The 27,930-nt window shown below is 48.5% G+C and overlaps 1 protein-coding gene across 1 annotated transcript; it reads left to right on the forward strand.

Moving 5' to 3' along the window:
• Nucleotides 1-161: 161 nt before the first annotated feature.
• On the forward strand, nt 162-27,907 carry LOC307127951 (natural killer cell receptor 2B4). Its single transcript, XM_079819449.1, has 7 exons — nt 162-260; nt 2,098-2,406; nt 12,638-12,892; nt 12,992-13,114; nt 26,777-26,835; nt 26,915-27,061; nt 27,200-27,907. The coding sequence occupies exons 1-7, from the start codon at nt 212-214 to the stop codon at nt 27,347-27,349; spliced, it is 1,092 nt and encodes a 363-aa protein (XP_079675575.1). The 5' UTR covers nt 162-211; the 3' UTR covers nt 27,350-27,907.
• The last annotated feature ends 23 nt before the right edge of the window (nt 27,908-27,930 follow it).

A 27,930-nucleotide genomic window follows, 5' to 3' on the forward strand; every position in this document is an offset into this window, starting at 1 on the left:
CACAATAAACAAAGGTATTTTTTTATACCTGAAAAGTCAGGTATCCTATTTGCACTTTGTCATAGTAGTCACCTTATGGTCATGATTTTAACGAGCACAGACCAAAGCGGAAATGACAATGGGTTACTTCCTATCTGAGGTCCTGAGGCTGAAACATACTTCTCACAGATTTAACTTTATTCATTGAGAGACGCGCACAGAAACGGGCACGATGGCTTTTATGCTGCTCCTGTTATTTTCTCTTCTTACTTACAGCACAGGTACAAAATCCAATCTTTTTACCATGATACCTTTGATTAAGTGAAAGTAGGTTTTAAGAATCTTTCTGAAAATGACTTCTAGTTCTTATTTTAGCTTTGTTTTGTTTAGTTGGCAGTCATGTTTGACAGATTCACTTAGTTTTATTGAAATAATTTTGGCTTCGCTTCAAAAAGGTTTCACTTAAATATTGCCAGAATTTTAACTGATTTGTTGTACAGCAAAAGTCAGTGTTCGGAAATAAGGGTGATTTATAAACAAATTACGTCACATAATGGGATTCTTTGATGGTGGAATACTCATAACCCTTGTACATATGATATGATCATCATTATTATGGTTGTGGTTAGTGTTACTGTTGGTATGGAATATGGATTGGTCTGTATTTGGTCTTAAACTTGGTCTTCAACTCTTCTTTACAGAGAATTTTTTTGGTTACACTTTATTTTCAGGTGACTACATTTACTATAGTAATAACAGTAAATTAAGCATAATTACAAGTATCTAACCCTAAACCAAACCCTAACCCTAACTCTATAGTAAGTACATGTAGTTAATTAATATTATTCAGTACCAAAGATGGACAGTAACTACACTGAACAAAATTATAAACGCAACACTTTTGTTTTCCCCCCATTTTTCATGAGCTGAACTTAAAGATCTAATACTTTTTTCTATGTACACAAAAGGAATTTAAATGTAACATTTACATTTACTTTTTGAGTATCTGTACTTTACTTTAGTACTTTACTGTGTGTATCTAGTATTATTTTTTTCGGGAAGCTTATGACTTTAACTTTTCACTCCACTACATTTCTACATTTCGTTTTGTTTTAAATATTACGTTGTTTGCCTAAAATTAATCATATCACTGCCTTCAAAAACTCACTGAAGTTTCAGTATGAAGCAGTGTTAATTTTGTTGATGAATCATTTTCTTCAATTACTTTTTTTTTTTTTTTGTGGACATAAAACAATTTGGGAAGAGTTCCAGTCAGAATGATTTCCAGCATGAGATGCACACATTTGAATTGTAACATGCTGATCTACCCAGCGGGACATAGCATAAACTTGCACAAAATTTATCTTGAAATGCTAAAACATTTAAATGTCTGGGAGAAAGAGAATAGCAGATATATGGATGAATCTGAAAAAGCATGACAGCGTGAAAGAGAGCTCAGTTCAATCTGTTTTTTTGAGCGCACACAGAGAGCTGCCTCAGACACCCAAGCTCTCTTTCACGTCTTTTGGCACTTGAACAGACCAAAATACATAAAATGATGTCAAAAATGTCTGTTTTGGCAAGTATTTTATTAAACACAGTTTATTGAACGTAAACAGTTGGGAGAATATCAGATGTGTATCAGTGTATTGGATCCGTACATTCGGCCTTAAAGTGACAGCATCTTTGTAAAAAGCTTTGTAACTTCAAGGAGTTCAAGGTAGTTGTATGCTTGCATGTCGGATGAAGCATCACTGACTGGCTATCATGACGGCATAGCGTGTATTCATACAATGAAACAATAATAAAATAATGTGTTTACTTTTACTTGTGAGCAAGTATTCTTTACTTAAGCAAAAATCCGTTTTCACAACTTTCACTTGTAATGGAGTAATATTTGACCAATAGTACTTTTACTTTTACTCAAGTAGTGGAGTTGTGTACTTTGTCCACATCTGGTCAGTACTTATTTGAGTAAGTACAATGTAACTATGTCACCTTAAAATAAAGTGTAACCATTTTGTTGTCCTATTATAGGTGCTGTCTGCTACAACGGCAATTAGCAAACAGTTCCTAAACTTTGTCCTTTAATCAAAGTCTTATTTTCTCTCTCCTCAGGGTTCAGTGCTGAGATCTCTTTGTTTGTGCAGATGGGGAATTATGTTCAGCTTGATATACAGACACAGAAACTACCAGAGTTTGATGACTTGTGCTGGAGGAATGTTAAATTAGAGAATATAGTTAAATATTCAAATGAAACTAAAAAAGTGAAACTTCACCTTTCCTACAAGGACAGAGTGGATTTCAACACTGAAACCTTCTCGCTCACACTGAAGAACATGCAGAAGACAGACAGTGGACTCTACAGAGCAATAGCAAGTGGAGCATCAGAGAAAATTATTATTACATACAGAGTATCTGTTATAGGTGAGTGTGATATGTACTGCTTTATCTATGATATACAGTAACTGCATATAAGACAATGTCATTTATATTCAATTATATTAGTTTGAAAACAATATAGCACAACAAAATGCTTTAACAAAAACATATTTGTAATGTACTGATTTTTTTATTTAACGTAAAAACCCGCTGCACATTTTATAGTATTTTTATGTTCATTTCAGGACATCTGAATAAAATAGTATGAATAAATTATGTTTGGTACTGGTTTGACTTTGAACTGGAAAGTTTTAGCAGAATCTGTGTGTAACGCGGTTCGGAGTTCTCTTGGGCAGGAAGGAAGAAGGCGGGGTCGGCGTGACTGGGACTTGCAACTTTATTAAGCAATCCTTCTCATAAACAAACATAAATAACGCACGAGGGCGTATCAATAGACAATGGTTCACTCTTCTCTTCTTTAGTTGATCACTCTGGTTCAGCACAGTCACTCTCCTCTGGTTTGGCAGCTCACACGGCAAGTCCCAGTCCAACTCTCTCTCTCATCTCTCTCCCAGCAGCCGCTTATATGCGGTCTCTCCACGCCAATTACTGCAATCAGAGACAGGTGTTCGTCATTTGCACTTGACCTACTTACCGACCGCTCGGCTCCGCCCTCTCTCTCCCGCTACAGACCTCGCGGGACCACGCCCACCCCGCCACATACCCCCACCGCCCGTCTCAGGCCGGGGAGCCATCCGGCCTGCAGCCCCCCCTCCTGGAGAGGAAGTCAGCCACAGCCATCTGAGCACCCGGCCTGTGGACCACCTTGAACTTAAAGGGTTGTAACGCCAGATACCAACGGGTGATCCGCGCGTTGGTATCTTTCATGCGGTGGAGCCACTGCAAGGGGGCGTGATCCGAACAGAGGGTGAACTCCCGCCCGAGGAGGTAATAGCGAAGGGTGAGAACGGCCCACCTGATGGCCAAACACTCCTTCTCTATGGTGCTGTACATCGTGTCTCTCTTAGAGAGCTTGCGACTGATGTACAGCACCGGCCGCTCTTCACCCTCCACCTCCTGGGACAGGACTGCGCCCAACCCCCTGTCCGAGGCGTCAGTCTGTAGGGAAAAAGGGAGAGAAAAGTTAGGAGCCTGTAGGAGCGGTCCACCACACAGAGCAGCCTTTATCTGGGTAAAAGCCTGCTGGCACCGCTCCGTCCACTGAACTGTATCTGGTACCTCCTTTTTAGTTAGATCAGTCAGCGGGCTAGCGAGCTCCGAATAATTAGGCACAAACCTCCTGTAATATCCCGCTAGCCCCAGGAACTGTCTAACCTCCTTTTTGGTCTTGGGTCTCGGACAGGTCGCAACAGCTGCGGTCTTATCAATTTGGGGACGCACCTGCCCATGTCCCAAGTGGAAGCCCAGATATCTTACTTCCACCCGCCCAATCGCACACTTCTTTGGGTTGGCCGTGAGCCCCGCCCTTCTCAACGTCTTCAGGACAGCTCGCAAGTGCTGCATATGACGCTGCCAGTCCGCACTATAGATGATGATATCATCTAGATAGGCAGCGGCATATGCAGCATGCGGCCGGAGAATTCTGTCCATCAGACGCTGGAAGGTCGCAGGAGCCCCGAACAAGCCGAAAGGAAGGGTGATAAATTGGTGTAATCCAAACGGCGTGGTGAAAGCTGTTTTTTCTTTGGATATGGGAGACAAGGGGATCTGCCAATATCCCTTTGTTAAGTCCAGCGTCGAATAAAAACGAGCAGTACCTAGCCGATCAAGCAATTCGTCAACCCTTGGCATTGGATAAGCATCGAATTTTGACACCGCGTTTACCTTACGGTAGTCCACACAGAACCGGACCGAGCCGTCAGGTTTAGGGACTAAAACAATCGGGCTCGCCCAGTCACTGTTGGACTCTTCTATTACCCCCATGTCTAGCATAGCTTCTAATTCTGCCTGAACGACTTTTTTCTTGTGTTCAGGTAAGCGATAAGGCCGGCTGCGAACAACCACGCCCGGCTCCGTCTCAACGTGGTGCTGAATGAGGTCGGTCCGGCCGGGTAGGGGCGAGAACACGTCAGCAAATTCTGCTTGTAAACGACTTACGTCAGTGAGCTGCGAGGGTGAGAGGTGGTCTCCTCCCGAGGCCAGAGCGATAGATTGAGGCTTTTGGACCGCCACCGGCCCGAGATCCTCCTCTCCACTCACTACCGTCGCAAGCATCACTGACTCCGCCTCAGACCATTTTTTGAGGAGGTTGAGGTGGTAGATTTGACGTGCCCCGTCCCTATCTGACCGCACAACCTCATAGTTGAGCTCGCCAACTCGCCGTGTGACCTCAAAGGGCCCTTGCCACTTCGCGAGTAATTTAGAACTCGACGTAGGGAGTAATACAAGGACTTTATCTCCCGGTGAAAATTGACGCAGTCTAGTGCCTCTGTTGTAGAGCTGTCGTTGTCTGTCCTGAGCCTGTAACAAATTCTCCATTGACAGCCGCCCCAAAGTGTGGAGTTTTGTTCTCAGGTCCAGGACATACTGAATTTCATTTTTGCTCGCTGAAGGTCCGTCCTCCCAAGCCTCCCTAAGGACATCCAGCACCCCCCGAGGCTGGCGTCCATAGAGAAGCTCGAAGGGGGAAAACCCCGTGGAGGCTTGCGGGACCTCGCGAACAGCGAACAACAGAGGCTCTAGCCACCTATCCCAATTTTTGGCGTCCTCGTGAACGAACTTACGAATCATGGATTTCAACGTGCGATTAAATCGTTCCACCAGACCATCTGTTTGTGGGTGATAGACGCTGGTGCGAACCGATTTAATGCCCAATAATTCATACAGTTCGCGAATCGTTCGTGACATGAACGCCGTGCCCTGATCGGTGAGAATCTCTTTCGGGATTCCCACCCGGGAGATTAAGGAAAACAGTGCGCTCGCCACACTTTTCGCCGAAATAGTGCGGAGCGGAACTGCCTCCGGGTATCGTGTTGCATAGTCCACCAGAACCAATGCAAAGCGATGCCCACGTGCTGACCGTTCTAATGGCCCGTTGAGGTCCATGCCAATTCGTTCGAAGGGGACCTGCATCAAAGGGAGCGGGCACAATGGTGCTTTTGGGGTGGCCGGTGGATTCACCAACTGACATTCACGACAAGACGCACACCACCTGCGTACATTCTCGTGAATGCCCGGCCAGAAAAACCGGGCCATTAGACGGTTAAGTGTAGCCGCTGTTCCTAAATGCCCGGCCATGGGATTCGCGTGAGCCGCCTGGAAAAGCATTTCCCGACGGCTTTTAGGCACTAACAACTGGGTTGTATCTTGTTTTGTCTGAGCGTCTTGGGTCACCCGATACAACCTATCTTTTATAACAGAAAAATAAGGATAAGAGAGCGGCTGGTCAGGGTGGAGGAGATGGCCGTCGATGGAACGGACCTGACTAAACGCATGTTTAAGCGACTCATCCTGGGACTGCTCCAGGGGAAAATCATCGCGGTCTGTGAGGGTGGGTAGCTCCAGACCGCTCTGTTCCCCCGGAAGAGCACCCAGAGGTCCCGAATCCACCTCTCCCAACTGAGCAACCGTCTCTTTCCTTTTTTTACACTTTCCCCAAGAGGCATCCACACACAAGTGCCCCAATAGTTTATTAAATGCTGGCCAATTGGTACCCAAAATTAGTGGATGCCGGAGGTGCGGGTTAACTGCAACCTCAACACTATGCGTTTTACCCCGAAATTGAATATCCACGGGCAACAACGGATAGTTCACCACTTCCCCGTGCACACACCGTACCTTAACCATGCGGCCGTTAACCAACGCCTTAGGTTGAATCAAGCTTTGATGGATGGAGGTCTGGTTACAACCTGAATCCACCAGAGCTTGATAAGTACCCCCCTTGATACTCACGGGTATCTGGTACAGGCCAGCTTGATCGGGGGCAGCTTGCGGCGCGTCGGGGACCCGGATCAATGTCCCCACCTCCATCACCGGACACCGATCGATAAAATGCCCGGGGTCCCCACAACGCCAACAAGCCGGCCCAGACTTCCCCGCCACTCTAGTGGCTGGCAGCGGTTCCCCAAATTGGCGCGGAGAGAGCGCCGACGCGGATGTGGTGGGGAACGGGTCGCTGGTCGCTCCCCCTCCTCTAGCTGCTGGTCGGGGGGCTGCCGGAATCTCCGCGGGCAGCCCTGTCCTCCACCTCGGTGCTGGCCTGGGCAGGAGTCCGCTGCGCGACCTGGGAAGAGGGACAGGCTTGGAGAGAAGAGGGGGGGGAGGAGAAGAGAGAGAGAGAGAGAGAGAAGCCGAAGGAAGGGGCTCGCCGACCCCGTGGCACGCCACCATGTGGTCCTCCGCCAACTGGATGGCCTGGGACAGCGACGTCGGGCGGTGGCACTGGACCCACTGCGCGGTCTTCTGGGGAAGCCGCGCGATGAACTGCTCCAGCACCACACGGTCGATGATTCCCTCGACGTCGCCTCCGCCGGCCATCAGCCACTTGCGGCACGAGTCCCGGAGCTGGTGCGCGAAGGTGAAGGGTCGGCCGGATTCGCCGAGGGTCAGGCTCCGAAAGCGCTGCCGCTGTTGCTCTGGGCTCCGGCCGACCCGCTGCAGGATGGCGCGCTTCAGGTCTTCGTAGTCCAGGAGATTCTGGACTGGCAGTTGGTGTGCGGCTACCTGCGCTTCTCCTGACAACAGCGGCAGGAGCCGCATTGGCCAGTCCGACCGGGGCCACCCCCGGGACTCGGCGGACCTCTCGAAGAGGTCGATGAATGCCTCCGGATCATCCTCGGAGCCCATCTTCGAGAGGTGGATGGTGGCGGCCGAGTCGGTTGTAGACGGGGGGGTGGCCGGAATCTCCCGGGCCATCCAGCTCCGGAACAGCTCGCGGTCTTCATGCTGGGCACGAATGAGGGCCTCAAAACGCTTGTCCTGTTCAGCCCTCACGGCCAGCAGATCGTCATGGGTCTGTTGGTGAAGACCGGCGAGCGATGAAACCAGGTCCGCAAGCGGCGTCTTTGGCGGGGTCTGCATGGCGGCGGCTCTCTTCTTCCTTCCCGGGTTTCGGCACCAGTGTAACGCGGTTCGGAGTTCTCTTGGGCAGGAAGGAAGAAGGCGGGGTCGGCGTGACTGGGACTTGCAACTTTATTAAGCAATCCTTCTCATAAACAAACATAAATAACGCACGAGGGCGTATCAATAGACAATGGTTCACTCTTCTCTTCTTTAGTTGATCACTCTGGTTCAGCACAGTCACTCTCCTCTGGTTTGGCAGCTCACACGGCAAGTCCCAGTCCAACTCTCTCTCTCATCTCTCTCCCAGCAGCCGCTTATATGCGGTCTCTCCACGCCAATTACTGCAATCAGAGACAGGTGTTCGTCATTTGCACTTGACCTACTTACCGACCGCTCGGCTCCGCCCTCTCTCTCCCGCTACAGACCTCGCGGGACCACGCCCACCCCGCCACATACCCCCACCGCCCGTCTCAGGCCGGGGAGCCATCCGGCCTGCAGCCCCCCCCCCCCCCCTCCTGGAGAGGAAGTCAGCCACAGCCATCTGAGCACCCGGCCTGTGGACCACCTTGAACTTAAAGGGTTGTAACGCCAGATACCAACGGGTGATCCGCGCGTTGGTATCTTTCATGCGGTGGAGCCACTGCAAGGGGGCGTGATCCGAACAGAGGGTGAACTCCCGCCCGAGGAGGTAATAGCGAAGGGTGAGAACGGCCCACCTGATGGCCAAACACTCCTTCTCTATGGTGCTGTACATCGTGTCTCTCTTAGAGAGCTTGCGACTGATGTACAGCACCGGCCGCTCTTCACCCTCCACCTCCTGGGACAGGACTGCGCCCAACCCCCTGTCCGAGGCGTCAGTCTGTAGGGAAAAAGGGAGAGAAAAGTTAGGAGCCTGTAGGAGCGGTCCACCACACAGAGCAGCCTTTATCTGGGTAAAAGCCTGCTGGCACCGCTCCGTCCACTGAACTGTATCTGGTACCTCCTTTTTAGTTAGATCAGTCAGCGGGCTAGCGAGCTCCGAATAATTAGGCACAAACCTCCTGTAATATCCCGCTAGCCCCAGGAACTGTCTAACCTCCTTTTTGGTCTTGGGTCTCGGACAGGTCGCAACAGCTGCGGTCTTATCAATTTGGGGACGCACCTGCCCATGTCCCAAGTGGAAGCCCAGATATCTTACTTCCACCCGCCCAATCGCACACTTCTTTGGGTTGGCCGTGAGCCCCGCCCTTCTCAACGTCTTCAGGACAGCTCGCAAGTGCTGCATATGACGCTGCCAGTCCGCACTATAGATGATGATATCATCTAGATAGGCAGCGGCATATGCAGCATGCGGCCGGAGAATTCTGTCCATCAGACGCTGGAAGGTCGCAGGAGCCCCGAACAAGCCGAAAGGAAGGGTGATAAATTGGTGTAATCCAAACGGCGTGGTGAAAGCTGTTTTTTCTTTGGATATGGGAGACAAGGGGATCTGCCAATATCCCTTTGTTAAGTCCAGCGTCGAATAAAAACGAGCAGTACCTAGCCGATCAAGCAATTCGTCAACCCTTGGCATTGGATAAGCATCGAATTTTGACACCGCGTTTACCTTACGGTAGTCCACACAGAACCGGACCGAGCCGTCAGGTTTAGGGACTAAAACAATCGGGCTCGCCCAGTCACTGTTGGACTCTTCTATTACCCCCATGTCTAGCATAGCTTCTAATTCTGCCTGAACGACTTTTTTCTTGTGTTCAGGTAAGCGATAAGGCCGGCTGCGAACAACCACGCCCGGCTCCGTCTCAACGTGGTGCTGAATGAGGTCGGTCCGGCCGGGTAGGGGCGAGAACACGTCAGCAAATTCTGCTTGTAAACGACTTACGTCAGTGAGCTGCGAGGGTGAGAGGTGGTCTCCTCCCGAGGCCAGAGCGATAGATTGAGGCTTTTGGACCGCCACCGGCCCGAGATCCTCCTCTCCACTCACTACCGTCGCAAGCATCACTGACTCCGCCTCAGACCATTTTTTGAGGAGGTTGAGGTGGTAGATTTGACGTGCCCCGTCCCTATCTGACCGCACAACCTCATAGTTGAGCTCGCCAACTCGCCGTGTGACCTCAAAGGGCCCTTGCCACTTCGCGAGTAATTTAGAACTCGACGTAGGGAGTAATACAAGGACTTTATCTCCCGGTGAAAATTGACGCAGTCTAGTGCCTCTGTTGTAGAGCTGTCGTTGTCTGTCCTGAGCCTGTAACAAATTCTCCATTGACAGCCGCCCCAAAGTGTGGAGTTTTGTTCTCAGGTCCAGGACATACTGAATTTCATTTTTGCTCGCTGAAGGTCCGTCCTCCCAAGCCTCCCTAAGGACATCCAGCACCCCCCGAGGCTGGCGTCCATAGAGAAGCTCGAAGGGGGAAAACCCCGTGGAGGCTTGCGGGACCTCGCGAACAGCGAACAACAGAGGCTCTAGCCACCTATCCCAATTTTTGGCGTCCTCGTGAACGAACTTACGAATCATGGATTTCAACGTGCGATTAAATCGTTCCACCAGACCATCTGTTTGTGGGTGATAGACGCTGGTGCGAACCGATTTAATGCCCAATAATTCATACAGTTCGCGAATCGTTCGTGACATGAACGCCGTGCCCTGATCGGTGAGAATCTCTTTCGGGATTCCCACCCGGGAGATTAAGGAAAACAGTGCGCTCGCCACACTTTTCGCCGAAATAGTGCGGAGCGGAACTGCCTCCGGGTATCGTGTTGCATAGTCCACCAGAACCAATGCAAAGCGATGCCCACGTGCTGACCGTTCTAATGGCCCGTTGAGGTCCATGCCAATTCGTTCGAAGGGGACCTGCATCAAAGGGAGCGGGCACAATGGTGCTTTTGGGGTGGCCGGTGGATTCACCAACTGACATTCACGACAAGACGCACACCACCTGCGTACATTCTCGTGAATGCCCGGCCAGAAAAACCGGGCCATTAGACGGTTAAGTGTAGCCGCTGTTCCTAAATGCCCGGCCATGGGATTCGCGTGAGCCGCCTGGAAAAGCATTTCCCGACGGCTTTTAGGCACTAACAACTGGGTTGTATCTTGTTTTGTCTGAGCGTCTTGGGTCACCCGATACAACCTATCTTTTATAACAGAAAAATAAGGATAAGAGAGCGGCTGGTCAGGGTGGAGGAGATGGCCGTCGATGGAACGGACCTGACTAAACGCATGTTTAAGCGACTCATCCTGGGACTGCTCCAGGGGAAAATCATCGCGGTCTGTGAGGGTGGGTAGCTCCAGACCGCTCTGTTCCCCCGGAAGAGCACCCAGAGGTCCCGAATCCACCTCTCCCAACTGAGCAACCGTCTCTTTCCTTTTTTTACACTTTCCCCAAGAGGCATCCACACACAAGTGCCCCAATAGTTTATTAAATGCTGGCCAATTGGTACCCAAAATTAGTGGATGCCGGAGGTGCGGGTTAACTGCAACCTCAACACTATGCGTTTTACCCCGAAATTGAATATCCACGGGCAACAACGGATAGTTCACCACTTCCCCGTGCACACACCGTACCTTAACCATGCGGCCGTTAACCAACGCCTTAGGTTGAATCAAGCTTTGATGGATGGAGGTCTGGTTACAACCTGAATCCACCAGAGCTTGATAAGTACCCCCCTTGATACTCACGGGTATCTGGTACAGGCCAGCTTGATCGGGGGCAGCTTGCGGCGCGTCGGGGACCCGGATCAATGTCCCCACCTCCATCACCGGACACCGATCGATAAAATGCCCGGGGTCCCCACAACGCCAACAAGCCGGCCCAGACTTCCCCGCCACTCTAGTGGCTGGCAGCGGTTCCCCAAATTGGCGCGGAGAGAGCGCCGACGCGGATGTGGTGGGGAACGGGTCGCTGGTCGCTCCCCCTCCTCTAGCTGCTGGTCGGGGGGCTGCCGGAATCTCCGCGGGCAGCCCTGTCCTCCACCTCGGTGCTGGCCTGGGCAGGAGCCCGCTGCGCGACCTGGGAAGAGGGACAGGCTTGGAGAGAAGAGGGGGGGGAGGAGAAGAGAGAGAGAGAGAGAGAGAAGCCGAAGGAAGGGGCTCGCCGACCCCGTGGCACGCCACCATGTGGTCCTCCGCCAACTGGATGGCCTGGGACAGCGACGTCGGGCGGTGGCACTGGACCCACTGCGCGGTCTTCTGGGGAAGCCGCGCGATGAACTGCTCCAGCACCACACGGTCGATGATTCCCTCGACGTCGCCTCCGCCGGCCATCAGCCACTTGCGGCACGAGTCCCGGAGCTGGTGCGCGAAGGTGAAGGGTCGGCCGGATTCGCCGAGGGTCAGGCTCCGAAAGCGCTGCCGCTGTTGCTCTGGGCTCCGGCCGACCCGCTGCAGGATGGCGCGCTTCAGGTCTTCGTAGTCCAGGAGATTCTGGACTGGCATTTGGTGTGCGGCTACCTGCGCTTCTCCTGACAACAGCGGCAGGAGCCGCATTGGCCAGTCCGACCGGGGCCACCCCCGGGACTCGGCGGACCTCTCGAAGAGGTCGATGAATGCCTCCGGATCATCCTCGGAGCCCATCTTCGAGAGGTGGATGGTGGCGGCCGAGTCGGTTGTAGACGGGGGGGTGGCCGGAATCTCCCGGGCCATCCAGCTCCGGAACAGCTCGCGGTCTTCATGCTGGGCACGAATGAGGGCCTCAAAACGCTTGTCCTGTTCAGCCCTCACGGCCAGCAGATCGTCATGGGTCTGTTGGTGAAGACCGGCGAGCGATGAAACCAGGTCCGCAAGCGGCGTCTTTGGCGGGGTCTGCATGGCGGCGGCTCTCTTCTTCCTTCCCGGGTTTCGGCACCAGTGTAACGCGGTTCGGAGTTCTCTTGGGCAGGAAGGAAGAAGGCGGGGTCGGCGTGACTGGGACTTGCAACTTTATTAAGCAATCCTTCTCATAAACAAACATAAATAACGCACGAGGGCGTATCAATAGACAATGGTTCACTCTTCTCTTCTTTAGTTGATCACTCTGGTTCAGCACAGTCACTCTCCTCTGGTTTGGCAGCTCACACGGCAAGTCCCAGTCCAACTCTCTCTCTCATCTCTCTCCCAGCAGCCGCTTATATGCGGTCTCTCCACGCCAATTACTGCAATCAGAGACAGGTGTTCGTCATTTGCACTTGACCTACTTACCGACCGCTCGGCTCCGCCCTCTCTCTCCCGCTACAGACCTCGCGGGACCACGCCCACCCCGCCACACTGTGTATGTAACCTTAAATGTTTTAATATGTGTTTCAGATGCAGTGGAAGCTCCTGTCCTGACTGTAAACTCAAACTGGACCAGCCCTGACCCCTGTAGCTTTACATGTAAAGGAAGTAGCATTACTATCAGCTCAATATATAATAGTAGCTGTTCTCCAGAAGAAGTGACATCATCTGATAACCACACTCTAAAACTGAACTGCAGTGATGACTACATCATGTGTAACCATAGCAACCTAGTGAGCTGGAAGACTGACAGAAAGAAGGTTAATGAACTCTGCACTGTTGAAGGTACATACTGTATCCATGTCAAAAACACTCACATATGAATAAACAGAAAATGAAGGAGAGCGTGTATAACTAAACACTGGTCTTATCTTTCATGTCTAGAAATAACACCCGCTGATTTTTTTCAATCAGTGCGTCGCTCATGGTTTATCCCTCTTATTTGCCTATTGACAACGAGTTTGTTGGCATCAGTGATCGGCTGGTATGTCTACAAGAGAAAGAAAGGTACGAATGTCTAATCTTAAATTCATTTTAAAGCTGGGTTCCTTTTCAAGGGAACTCCCGTTGCATCGAATGACGCTATGGGGAACGCTTGCGTGATGAAGTCATGAAGCACATGTGAAATCAGTCCAATAGTGTGAGGGAACGTCAGAGGCGGATGACGTCATGAACCAGGAAGTATAAAGCCTGCCAAAACAAAGCCGCGCTAGCTTCTGTTGTCTTCAGTAGCGCTTTGTGTGATCAGTGATTTAGTGTTTTTCTAGTTCAGTAAAATAACTTTAAACAACACTATGGCGGATAAGCAGCAGTTTAGAGTGTGTGTTCACCCTTGCCCTCGTTTCATTACGGGTGGGGACACACACATTCTTTGTGTTGCTTGTTTGGGAGAGGAGCTTATTCAGCTTCTGGTCAGGCTGCAGCATGCTTACACACCATGTCGCTGTTGCAGGCCTACCAGGCTGAATTATTGAGTGATATTGATGAGGGTGGGGGAATTGGGCCCGAAGTAGTGTGTGAGCTACGTCGGGCCACAGATTTGTCTCTTAGGGCTACCAAGGAGACGGCTAAATCAATCGGCCGCTCTATGGCAGCCTTGGTGGCTACTGAGAGACATCTCTGGTTGAATCTCAGTTCGATTAAGGAGAAAGATAAGAACTTTCTGATGGACGCGCCCATGTCTCCTTCGGGCCTCTTCGGCAACACAGTTAATGCTGTTGTTGAGAGGTTCCAGGAGGCATCCAAACAGACGGTCGCGTTCCAGAAGCTCCTCCCCCGCCGATCACAGAGAGCAGCCCCAAACATCAAAAGCCAGCTCTTCACACCGTGCCACTCAGAAACAGAGTGTGGCTTCCCGTGCTCCCCCTCAGAAAGATTGGGGACACGGGAAGCGCAATCTGCCGCAGCCTTCGAGGGCTAAGACGGATCTGCGGACCGTCATTACTTCCAAGAAGGCTGCGGGGAAAAGGTCCTGACGCCCGAGGGGTCAGGATTATGGGGGCGTTCCTCCCCGAAGGGAAGCAGTGTACACCTCATTATACGGTGCCTGTCTCCCTTCGGCGCCCTCTGGAGGTCGGTCTGCCAACCCTGCCACCTTTGGTGTTACAGGGCGCAGCAGTCTCCCACGAGTGTGTATCCCAGGGTCCACCCAGAAATGTAGTGGTCCTGGGCTACATGCCCCCTCCAAGGAGGGTCCTAGAGCAGTCAGTTCAGGTGTTCCCTGCCGGTTCGCCGTTACAGGGCACCGTTCTGACAGTTCAACAAAAACCAGAAGCCATTCTTGAGAGGATGGTACCTCTAGAAAACTTCTTGGCAGCGTGGAAGCTACTGCCAAATGTTTCTCGTTGGGTCCTGCACACTATAGAAAAAGGGTATCAAATACAGTTCGGGTCTCGCCCGCCCAGGTTTATGGGGGTCCTACCCACAGTGGTGGGCCCCGAGCAGGTTCTGGTAATGGAACAAGAAGTAAAAGCCCTGTTAGAGAAAGGGGCCATAGATTATGTACCTCACTCAGACAGGGAAGCCGGGTTTTACAGCCGGTACTTCATAGTTCCAAAGAAGGATGGGGGTCTGTGTCCCATTTTAGATCTTCGGGTGCTGAACGAGGCGGTCATGCAACTCAAGTTCAAGATGTTAACCTTGAGACAAATCGTGCCACAGATCAGGTCCGAGGACTGGTTTGTCACGATAGATCTCAAGGACGCATATTTCCACATTTCCATCCTTCCATATCACAGGATGTTGCTTTCGGGGGGAAAGCATACCAATACAGAGTTCTTCCATTCGGTCTAGCACTTTCACCCCGCACTTTCACGAAATGCGTAGATGCAGCCCTGGCGCCTATGCGCCTGCAGGGGATTCGTATTATGAATTACATCGACGATTGGTTGATTCTAGCTCATTCGCATCAGGTAGCGGTTCGGCATCGAGATGTCGTTCTCGCTCACATGAAGGAGTTGGGGTTACGGCTGAACGCCAAAAAGAGTGTGCTTTCTCCACTTCAGAGGACCACTTTTCTAGGCGTGGTATGGGATTCAGTGTCGATGCAGGCGCGCCTGTCACCGGCACGGATAGAGTCTATACTGTCAGCAGTAAAGAGAGTAAAACTAGGCCAGTCACTCACTATAAAACAGTTTCAAAGAATTCTGGGTCTGATGGCAGCAGCATGTGGTGCTACAGTGGTGGCTCAGAACCAAAGGGTTTTCCCTGAGGGGCAACCCCTTTCACATGATCAGGGTCACGCGGCGCTGCTTACGTGCCCTGGTTATGTGGAAGAAACCTTGGTTCCTGTCCCAGGGTCCTGTGTTGGGAGCTTCTGGTCGTCGCAAGATGCTAACGACAGATGCTTCCCTCACGGGCTGGGGAGCGGTCCTGGAGGGTCGCTCAACTCAGGGTCTGTGGGGAGACCACCATCTCTCGTGGCACATCAATCGCCTGGAGATGTTGGCGGTGTTTCTTGCCCTCAAGAATTTCCTCACAGACCTCAGGGGCCAGCATGTGCTGGTTCGTACGGACAACACATCGGTGGTCGCCTATATAAATCACCAGGGGGGTCTGCGTTCACGTCCGCTATGCAAGTTGGCACGCCAGATCCTCCTGTGGTCTCAGGGGAAGTTTCTCTCCCTCAGAGCGGCTTATATCCCTGGGGCCCAGAATATAGGTGCAGACGTCCTGTCGAGGCAGGGGCTGAGGCCCGGGGAATGGAGGCTCCACCCCGAGGTGGTGGAACAGATTTGGAGGGTGTTCGGCCAGGCTCAAGTGGATCTGTTTGCGTCTCGAGAGACGTCTCACTGTCCACTCTGGTTCTCCCTCACGCATCCAGCTCCGCTGGAGCTGGATGCTATGGTTCAGGCATGGCCGAGGCTGCGCCTGTATGCTTTTCCCCCGATCGCTCTGCTCCCGGAAGTTCTGGAGATAGTTCGCAGGGACCAAGTGCGCCTTATTCTGATAGCCCCGCGTTGGCCGGGCAGGGTATGGTTTCCCAATGTAGTGTCGCTCCTCGACGGGCATCCACTCCAGTTGCCGGTCAGGAGGGACCTTCTCTCCCAAGCAGAGGGGTCAATATTCCACCCCCGTCCAGAACTATGGAATCTATGGGCGTGGCCTCTGAGGGGGCCCAGCTCATAAGGTCGGGTCTTTCAACCGAGGTTGTAGATACCATTCTTCACTCCAGAGCTCCATCCACGAGGAAGCTTTACGCTCTGAAATGGACAGTGTTCACTTCTTGGTGTAGTAGCCGTCACCAGGACCCAGTTAACTGCCCGGTTGGTACAGTGCTGGAGTTCCTGAAGGAACGGTTTAATGCAGGTCTATCCCCCTCCACATTGAAAGTGTATGTGGCGGCCATTGGTGCTTACCACACTCTTCTGGGTGGGTTATCTGTGGGTAAAGATCCGTTAGTGTCTCGTTTCCTTCGTGGTACTTTGAGGCTGAGGCCTGTAGTTCGCACCAGGGTGCCGGCGTGGGACCTGGCTACGGTCCTCCAGGGCCTGTCCCAGGCTCCCTTTGAGCCGCTGGAAGAGGTTCAGGCTAAGTTTCTGACTTTAAAAACTCTGTTCCTCCTTGCTATTTCATCTCTTAAGAGGATAGGAGATCTTCAGGCTCTTTCTGTTGCACCCTCGTGCTTGAAGTTTGCACCTGGCATGGTCAAGGCTTTCCTTCATCCTAGGCGAGGTTATATTCCTAAGGTCCCTACTAACGTAGCTAGATCGATTATTCTTCAGGCCTTCTGTCCTCCACCTTTCCTCAATCCGGACCAGGAGAAAAATAATTTGCTTGGCCCTGTGAGGGCTTTAGATGCGTATGTCCACAGAGCTGCCCTGTGGCGTAAAACAGAACAACTGTTCGTGTGCTTCGGGCCCCCCAACAAGGGGTCCCCAGCATCTAAGCAAAGAATGAGCAAGTGGGTGGTTGAGACTATCTCACTGGCTTATGAGTCGGTCGGACGGCCTTCTCCCTCGGCCGTCCGGTCCCACTCTACTAGGAGTATGGCGGCCTCTAAGGCCCTTATTTCAGGAGTGGCTCTGCAGGACGTTTGTGATGCGGCGGGTTGGTCCTCACCGCATACATTCGTCAGGTTCTACTCTTTGGACTTGGACTCTACACCAGGGTCTGGGGTTTTGTCGTCCTAGTGCTGCTTTTTCACACTGGACAGGCACGTCTCGCTATGGTGGCGTTGGTATTAACGTTCCCCATAGCGTCATTCGATGCAATGGGAGTTCCCTTGAAAGGGAATGCCTCGGTTACGACTGTAACCTCGGTTCCCTGAAGAGGGAACGAGCGTTGCATCGTCCTGCCATATCTCCAACATGCCTGTCAAAGCGACTACTTCAGACTTTCGAAGCTAGCGCGGCTTTGTTTTGGCAGGCTTTATACTTCCTGGTTCATGACGTCATCCGCCTCTGACGTTCCCTCACACTATTGGACTGATTTCACATGTGCTTCATGACTTCATCACGCAAGCGTTCCCCATAGCGTCATTCGATGCAACGCTCGTTCCCTCTTCAGGGAACCGAGGTTACAGTCGTAACCGAGGCGTTTCTGACCTTTTTAAGACCAATTAAAGAAAATGTAATGAATAAATTGAAGGGAACATCATCCATATGTTCTCTAAATGTTGTATTAGTGACATTTCAAAGTTTGAAAATACAATTTCCAACAGATCTCTATAACTTTTTAATTAATTAATTTTACAAAAAAATATCTTAAAGTTTGAGATAAGAAATCTTGTGGAAGTGATTTTATGATTAAAACAAGAACAAATATCTGCCAATGTGTTCATAAAAATCAACTTAAGTCAAATTTGAGTAATTGTAATACCCAATGACAGATATTTGTTCTTTTTTAAGTACAAACTCACTTAATTTTGTTCAATTTCTCAGAAAACAAGACTTCATTATTTTATTTTGCATGTCATTAATTGTATCTTGATCTTAGGATGTTTTGAATTTGTATTGGAAAACAAAAATCCTGAGGAAGAACATTTTTTTGCAGTGCATGCAATTTAATTTTAGGGCCCTGTGAAATCAGTTTTTTTGTTTTGTTTTATAGTTTATTCTGTTTATATTTTCTGGAGTCTGCTTTAATGGTTAAATTCAATTTTACTGACTTTGTCATTTTCGGAAAACAAATGAAGATATTTTTAATGAAATCAGAACATTTCTGACAATCTAAGCAACTATCACTTTGAGTCTTTGACGCTTCAAAAAGTTCATAAAGAGATCGTAAAATGAATCAATATGAATCAAGCGGTTTATTCCAAATATTCTGAAGAGACAAGATCGCTTTATATGATGAACAAAAGTCTTACGGGTTTGGAACGACATTAGGGAAAGTAAATGATGACAGAATTTTCATTTATGGTGTAACAGTAATGATTCAATCAGTCATGTGGCAGGATAGACCAAAGTCTGAACACCTCACAGCCCTCGTGACTTGTCTAATCAAATCATACTTAAACAAAGGGCCTGTGTGTTACGCTGATTAGATCCGAACCGCATCATGTAGCCGCAAGAGATTGGAACGTTGAACTCTTTGGGCGTCGGCTTTCCCCTCTATAAAAACTGCAACCGACCATCAGCTCTTTGCATTCTCGCCACCACAAGGAACAGACCTCTTGGCATTTCGCCTTAAAGGGGAAGACCAACCCTGGTCTTCCCAATCCTGAGAGAAGGCCTCCCCGCACGGAGAGAGAAATCGGCAGACTTTTGGAGCGACTTTCCTAAACTTCAAAGAAGTTCACCTGGGACTCGCAAATCCTTAGCGAACTTCCCCGACGATTCGAACTCAGACACTTAGCCTACACAAGAAGCCGTAGTAATGCAAGTATTCTATTTCACAATCAAACTGCTTGGAAAAGGTTGTCTGAATTATGAATTTATATGAATTTCTTGTGGGCTCTTGCGAAAAGACTGTGAAGCTGTCTCTCTCTCTCTGTCTCTCTCTCTCTCTCTCTCTTGTTAATTCTTCTTCCCTTTTTATTATTCGTTAAGTTTCATGTTTCCTTGTTTGTACCATATTGTTTTTTTTCTCCTACATATATATATGCATATTTCCCCCGTATGAATCGCAGCTTTGTAAACTGTAGTTGTTTTATTAAAACCCAATGATTGCATTAAATTGAATCCGTATTGTTTTGTTCACAAATTCAAAGTCAATGAGACGTAAGATTTTAGCTACCCATTTAAGCTTGATTTTCCTGTATTACTACTTCAGTAATACAAAATTGTACAAACATAAGAAATATTATTTGTCCTGATCAAACAGATCAATGTTTCTTAAGGTTTGTAAGATTGATAATTGATGAAGAAATCAATTTGGATAAAGGTTACTTTTAAATGATTAAAGGTTCCGTTATACGTAATATTGTCTGTACAACAAGCAAATCATATTCATAGACTCATGAATATTAATACCATTTGAATTAATTATTCCCCGAAACTCATTGTTGCTACAGTTCTGGTGGAGAATTTTTTGGCACGTTTCAAACTTTGTTTTTGTGAGCAATATTAATATTCATATTCATGTGTATTTTTGGGTATTAATATTATGCACGCGCGTTTTCGTTCGTTTGTTTGAACTGTGAGACAAATCGCGCAAAGCGAACTCACTCACTGACTAGGCACAACGCCGAGCTCAGCTTAAGCATATTAACAGATGCTAATTTAGCAATATTAGATGTCCTGCAGAGATAAAGAAATCTCTGTACAGTCCGTACATGCGTAATATTGTTTTATCCCGCTTGACTTGAACGAAGAAATCATCTTTCAAGCGGAAGATTGAAATAGAGCGAGTTTCCTCTCTTCAATAATAGGCCTAATATAATATTAATTCGTTAAGATAAACGATAACTCCTGGTTGAACATTGGCTTAGCTACCCAAATCGAAGACCTAACACATGACTCATAAATGCTGACTGACCGTCAGCCAGTTTGATAAATGTCTATTGGAGTTCTTTTAAATGTTACGTAAGCAGATGTTTATTCCTGTATCCACATTTTCTTGTGCAGCGAATGAATCCTGCCAATTTGTTTGTGCCAATATAGCACGAAAAGATCCGACGTGGTCTAAAAAAGTAATTGTGATTTGTGTTAATCCTGTGCGCGGCCATCATTTGATTTTTGGTCTTCAGTCACACGAGCAGGTGCAACTCTGCGTGCTAGACACCAGAGGGCGCGACCTAACAGCTCTCGAATTACACTTCACCAAAACTTTATACCGAGCGGGCGTAACAGCGCCATCTGGTGAGCGTTCCTCCTAACTAACTCTAGTCTGGGTGGACTCGACTGCGCCATCTCGTGGGCATTTTTGGATAGTTCTACTCTCCGCTATTAATTTTGTTTTAACAAACTTAATTTCCTTCCTAAGAAGAGCATGTGAATTGTTTATTGATTACTTTTAGAAAGGTTTTCATTTATGCAATTTTACTAGCATTAGGCAGCAACCAGGTCTCCGTTCTCGCTGATTAAACACACTTATTTGAATTTGAGTTTAAAAGGAAAAATTAATTTCCTCTAGCTTAAATTGAAATTAGGTTCTTAAAGTTACTGACAGTCCACTTGGAAGGAAGGACGCCACCGTGTGGCCGTACCCTGCTAAGTCACCTTACAGCTCTCTCTCTCTCTTTTCCCACTTCCTTTTCACCTGCAACCATAAATCACTCGATCCGGTAAACAAGCGAGTCTTAATTCATTTTTTATTTCACCTGTTTACCCTCTTTGTGTATTTATTGTAGGGCTCACAAGCATTGGACGTGACCAGCATCGGCTGTGTGTGAATCTCGGTTTCTTTTACCTCTGTCCGCCGTTGCGGCCCGCAGTGGCGACATCAGCAATTTGACACTCCAAAGCCAGTCAACCAGTTCAGCTGACACACACAAGGCAATGTCTGGCACCTGTACCTAAACCATGGCTTAATAGGAGGCCACTCTTGAAAAAGAGGGTTCTAGGGAATGTGCCAATTTTGCTGTGCTGGCTGGCGGTTGACGGGTAGGTGCTGTCAGGTTGTGCTTAAAGTCTAAACTGTTTGAGTGGGCGTAACGCGATACAGAGTAACGAAGGACCGAGGACACGGCAGTTGGGTGTTTGGGAACGCCCGGAAGGCCGACTGCGCCGCTGGTTTTCCACCTGAGCGACCTCAACTCGCCCCGGATAGACTAAATGTGATAAAATCCACATTGTAAGCCGAATATTAGATACTCCCCGAGTATAGCCTAAACGTTTGGCCCACCTTTCCTCTCTAAGCCGCACCCTCTTCCTAGGTTTCCTAACCCGATAGCCACACATGCTGTAGGCCCCAGAAACTCTCACGAAAGGTAGCAGGCTTAGCCCCTTTAGTGTTTCTCTAACACTCCCAGCGTTCGCGCTTATTTTCCTTTTTATTGCAGACCAATTCATTTTTGTGTTTGTTTCTTTCCTTCACTTTCCGGACTGTTGTAATCTTGTTTCTCTCAGTTCACCAAGAGACCCCAAGGAAAGCTAAGTAATAGAGTGACAACCAAGCAGCCGGCGTCACCAGGTGACCCACAGGGCTACCGCCTGTCAAAGCCTCTATTTCAGGCCGACCCAAAAATTGGCCCGCCTAATTGCCTAAACTGTCTAACTGTCTATATCGAAGGCATAGTCTGTACAAGAGCTCGTTAACCTTAGAACAAACTTGCATTGGCCTCTTTGTGTGTGTGTGTGCTGTGTTTCTCTCGCCCACAGTGAACCAGTATGCCCCGTTCATCCAGTCCCGCTGTCCCTTGGGATTGCCTAGCGGTATGGCTGGAAGCGATGACGAGCACTGTTCCGTCTGAGGACACCAGTGATCTGCAACAGCTGAGCCAGGAGGAACTGGACACAGAGCTAGACAAGCTGACGGCACACGACCCGACGCAGAGTTACTCTCACAAAGAACTGGCCAAGATCCTCGGGAGCCTCGTCCACAACCTTGTCGCCCAGGCACGGCTAAGAGAAAAGAGCCACATCGACCTGGAACAGGAAGCGGCAACATTAAAGCTCCAAGCCGAGGAGGCCCGGAGAAACCAGGCCCTCACCCAGCGTCATCTAGACCAGCTACTGCTAGAGACCAAGAAAAAGGGTGAAACGGACACAGAACGAGAGAAAGAAGTAAAAAGACTTCAAAAGGCCCTAAAAGATCTGCGTCTGGACACAGACCGCAGAGAGCAGTCAGAGAAAGACACCAGGGAAGAACTCAACGAACAGCACCGGCGAGGCGAAGCTCTCCTAGAGAGAGCCAACACTGCACTCAAAGACAGAGATGCTAAAGCCAAAGCCTCCGAAAACCACTTGCAGGCTGCCCGAGCCGAGATCAATGAGCTTGTCCAGCAAAGACATGAGCTCCAAGATGAACTTGACCTTGTTCACAGAGAACTGAAACATTCCTATAAACTGCAAAGTGACCGGGAAGGGGAAACGCACCACACAGAGTTTCCCCCGACCAGCTGGTCCACACCTTTTAGCCAAGAACCAAGAGCTAGAAAGGGGGGTGACAACCCACTGCTAAGACTGTCACCCGCTAGCCTCCACGAACCCCCGCCAGCAGCGGAGGAAGGGAAGCACTTCCAGGAAGTCAGGGCCAGCAGCCACGTAGCTCATAAAGACCTTGACAAGCTGGCCAGAAATATCCCTACGTTCAGCCCAGACCCTGCAGGAGGAGACGACGTTGACGCCTACTTGCAAGACATAGACTTTCACCTGCAGACTGTCGCTAACGCAAACACTTGGGACAGATTGTACCTACTCAGAATCACGTCTAACCGGGACGTACGCAGCTTTCTAGACCGTCAACCAGAGACTGTCAAAGCAGACTACTGGCAGCTACGACGAGTTTTAATTCACGAACACTCTGATCCAGAATCAGACCAGGGGCTAATCGCTGCTGTGGACCTCAGGCAAGGTCGACTTGAAACCCCACTGACTTTACAGCCACACGTTTCCATCAGTCATGACAACCTCATGGCAGGACAGACCATCCCGAAGGTCTGCACCCTAGTCAACGAACAGGGAACGGTGATACCAGCATACACCAAAGGGGTCGCTGTTCAGCTCAACATGCGATGTGGCCAAACCTTAAACCACACGCTGGGTTTCTTCAAACCCTCACCTGAATGTGTGGAACTCGGACTCACACTTGAAGCCACACCCCTCACTGAAATGTCATCTTGTGTAGTCTACATCCTCTTCAACAACTGCACAGCAACTGACATCAACATTCTCAAGGCCTACCGGCTGGGATGGCTAGGAAGCCATGACTTTCATGACTTTGAACTTGAACTACCCATCATTGGGCCCATTCCACCTGCACTGATACCCGAAGGGAGTACAGATAACACGCTGTTCACTGCACCCTTCAAATTCATTGCCATCACGTCTGTCATGCCGATGAACAAAGACCAGGTGTGCCGAACGGAGCTGACTGAGGACAGTCACCTCGCAGTATACACAGTCTCCCACCAGCCTGTCGGTGAGACTGATGAACCTGCTACACCTCTCAAGACCAACCTGATCTATGTAGACGACGTTCTCATGAAGAGCACAACGGTGGCCGACCACCTGAAAGAAAGAGACTATGTTTTGAACCAACTATCCGCAGCCGGTGCCAAGATCGCCCCCCACAAAGGACAGTGGTACCGGGCCAAGGTCAACTACGTGGGACTGCTAATCGGATCCCAAGGCATTGAACCTCAGTCAAACTGTATTCATGCCATTCAAAACATCAAGCCTCCTACTAACACCTCTGAGCTGCGCAGTTTTCTAGGGGTATGCAATTACTCCCAACAGTTCATTGAAAACTACTCAGACATTGCCAGACCTCTAACAGCCCTGCTGAAGAAAGACTGCTCTTTTGTCTGGTCAGACGCTCAAGAATACGCTATGACGGCACTAAAAAGACATTTATGCACAGCTTCATGCCTTGCTTACCCCGATCCACAGAAGGAATTCTACCTGGAAGCCGGGTTTTCTGACCAATGTCTCAGTGCTGGCCTATATCAACGACATGACCAAGACAAGAAGGTGGTCGCATATGCCAGCAAGACGCTTCTCCCACCAGAGTGCAAGTTCTCAGACTGTGAAAAAGTTCTGTTCTGCACGGTGTGGGCCATTCAGCGATTCTACAACTACATTGGGGCACAGAAAGTTATCATAGAGACTTGCCACCAGCCCATAATGTTCCTCAACAGCCAACGCATCCGAGATGGCGTTGTCACTAATTCACGTATAGCCACGTGGTTAATGGCCCTCCAGGGACGCAATGTTGAGGCACGGTACGCACAGAAACACAAGTCTGCACTGGGCAATGGCCTGGCTGCATGCCAAAACTGCTCTGATAACACGCCGGTGGTGGTTGAGGAGATTCCCCCCTTCTATATGTAAAGCGCTTTGAGTGCCTAGAAAAGCGCTATATAAATGTAACAAATTATTAATTATAATTACGCCTGCTGCTGACCTGTCAAAGATACTTTGAACCGAATGCGTTCCAGGGCATGCCCACGGCCTACGTCGATGGGTGCTCCTACAACCACGACCGCGTCCTCAAGGCAGGTGCAGGAGTGCTGTGGGTGAACGATCAGCCGTGCCCACCAAAACACTTCAAGTTGGGTCCTCAGTCATCGCAATATGCAGAGATAGTAGCTATTCTCATAGCCCTACAGATTGCATCAGCACATGACATCAGAGAACTGCTCATCTGCTGAGACTCTAACTATGCCAGACTCAGTTTCGTGTGCCACCTTCCAAGCTGGAAACAGAATGGTTTCAAGACCGCTAACAACAAGCCAGTCAAACACCAACACCTGTTCCAGGATTGTGACAACATCACAAGAACACATGACCTGACAGTGTACTGGAAGAAGGTAAAAGCACACTCGAAGCTACCAGGTCTCGACAAAGACGTAAATGACCAAACTGACGCCCTCGCCAAGACGGGCGCACTACACGGAGACATGTGGGTACCCCCAAACCCCACATCCAGCCCCAAAGTTGCAGTGCTAACCCGCAGCAAGCGACCGGCCCCGGCTACGATGCCCGCCTCGCAGCCGCTATCGCTAACTCCGCAGATGTCCAACAACGACATTGCGGATATGCAAGCCTCTGACACTGCGCTATGTATCTCCATGATCATCAGCAATACCCTAACCCTAGGCATAGCCTTTCTCCTGTACAGGAAGTTCAACAAGATGAGAACCTCTACAGCCAAACTCACGACAGCTGTGTCTGGAGGTCTCTGATGGAAACCCCGGAGGGAGGGTACCACGTCAGAAGCAGATGCGAACCTCATCGAGCTGGCTCCTCAGCCACAACGAACACCTGCTATCCAACCGTCCCGATTCACCTGCCATCCGACCATTGTGATGGGGGTTGTCCGATAATGACCATAGGACATCATCTGACAAAAAGGGGGACTGTAACAGTAATGATTCAATCAGTCATGTGGCAGGTTAGACCAAAGTCTGAACACCTCACAGCCCTCGTGACTTGTCTAATCAAATCATACTTAAACAAAGGGCCTCTGTGTTACGCTGATTAGATCCGAACCGCATCATGTAGCCGCAAGAGATTGGAACGTTGAACTCTTTGGGCGTCGGCTTTCCCCTCTATAAAAACTGCAACTGACCATCAGCTCTTTGCATTCTCGCCACCACAAGGAACAGACCTCTTGGCATTTCGCCTTGAAGGGGAAGACCAACCCTGGTCTTCCCAATCCTGAGAGAAGGCCTCCCCGCACGGAGAGAGAAATCGGCAGACTTTTGGAGCGACTTTCCTAAACTTCAAAGAAGTTCACCTGGGACTCGCAAATCCTTAGCGAACTTCCCCGACGATTCGAACTCAGACACTTAGCCTACACAAGAAGCCGTAGTAATGCAAGTATTCTATTTCACAATCAAACTGCTTGGAAAAGGTTGTCTGAATTATGAATTTATATGAATTTCTTGTGGGCTCTTGCGAAAAGACTGTGAAGCTGTCTCTCTCTCTCTGTCTCTCTCTCTCTCTCTCTCTCTCTCTCTCTTGTTAATTCTTCTTCCCTTTTTATTATTCGTTAAGTTTCATGTTTCCTTGTTTGTACCATATTGTTTTTTTTCTCCTACATATATATATGCATATTTCCCCCGTATGAATCGCAGCTTTGTAAACTGTAGTTGTTTTATTAAAACCCAATGATTGCATTAAATTGAATCCGTATTGTTTTGTTCACAAATTCAAAGTCAATGAGACGTAAGATTTTAGCTACCCATTTAAGCTTGATTTTCCTGTATTACTACTTCAGTAATACAAAATTGTACAAACATAAGAAATATTATTTGTCCTGATCAAACAGATCAATGTTTCTTAAGGTTTGTAAGATTGATAATTGATGAAGAAATCAATTTGGATAAAGGTTACTTTTAAATGATTAAAGGTTCCATTATACGTAATATTGTCTGTACAACAAGCAAATCATATTCATAGACTCATGAATATTAATACCATTTGAATTAATTATTCCCCGAAACTTATTGTTGCTACAATGGGTAAACTATCCCTTAAAGAGTTCATAAAACATGGTCAATACTCAATACACTATATAGACCACACACAGGGTCATACGCAAACAAATAAAGATTTGTAATAAACATTTGTTTTATTTACTGTATTTGAAGAGAGTCTGATGATATTTAGAATATTTCAGATAATTCCTACACCCCTGACCAGAAGAATGATGAACATACCCTCTATGAAACAGTTGGCGTAAGTTTTATATTACTATCCTTCATTAACCACTGATAATAGATGCTTAAGTGTGATATTGATTGGATTTTGTCTGCAGGAGAGTATTAAGCCAAAAAGGCCGCTGGAGATGCTGGAGAAACCAACAAATTCTTCCACAATCTATGATATTGTAAGAGAACATGGACCTCCTGATGTTACGGTGGAAACCAACCAGACCTCACCCAGTCATGACTCTGTGAATCAGGTGAAGATTAAACTGTTACTATAAAAAATCATTTGGATTAAATGTATTGACATTCAGGCTCTTGAGAACCTGTAGATGTTTTAAATGATGTTGGAAAAATGTTTTAATGAACGCAACTGATTTTGTTCTTTATTTCAGAGTGCAACACTAGCAGAGGAGATCAAGCCAAATGCACCAGTCACTCTATACTCTACCATTCAGAAAGAACCAAAATCTGATCATACCATTTATGCTGTGGTCAATAAACCACCAACTGGGGATGAATCTGTACATCCAAAACCAGAATAAAATATAATAAAGGTGACCACTGAACCCTAACACCTGGGTGGATACTAGGGGTTTACTAGTTGGTTGATAGGGTGTTCTGGGTGGATGCTAGGGTTTTACTAGATGGTTGATAGGGTGTTCTGGGTGGATGCTAGGGTTTTACTGGTCTGGACCAAAAAAAACACATTTAGTCATAAAACAAAAACATAAAAATTGTATTCCTGGTCCGCTTATTGCATTCATATTGGCATTTTAACACCAAACCTAAAGATACCAAACCTAAAGACATAGGAAAATGTTCACAACCTGATTGGTCTGCTTTTTTAATGTATATTTGTATAGTATAGTGTATATTGTATAGTTGCATTGTACATATTTTATAATTACACACTTAACTCTTAAAAATGTCACCATGATAACATGGTTTTGTTGAAACTGCAAAATTGATTTGTGATTGTATTCGGGGCATCAGTTATGGGTTGATTGTTTATTAATTAATAGCAATATAAATCAATATCTCTATGGAAACCATTTGCAGAATTAACCGCCGAATAATAAAATAATATTTTCTGATCTCAGTGAGGGCCTGAGTACTCTTTTTC

Source organism: Gobio gobio (assembly GCF_949357685.1).
Source record: "Gobio gobio genome assembly, chromosome: 6".
Taxonomy (NCBI): domain Eukaryota; kingdom Metazoa; phylum Chordata; class Actinopteri; order Cypriniformes; family Gobionidae; genus Gobio; species Gobio gobio.

Excerpts from the sequence above, each read along its gene's own strand:
- LOC307127951 (XM_079819449.1), top strand. The coding sequence starts at position 212 with ATGGCTTTTATGCTGCTCCTGTTATTTTCTCTTCTTACTTACAGCACA. Across the intron at positions 2,407-12,637 it reads ATACAGAGTATCTGTTATAG|ATGCAGTGGAAGCTCCTGTC; the intron begins GTGAGTGTGATA and ends TATGTGTTTCAG. Across the intron at positions 27,062-27,199 it reads GTCATGACTCTGTGAATCAG|AGTGCAACACTAGCAGAGGA; the intron begins GTGAAGATTAAA and ends TCTTTATTTCAG.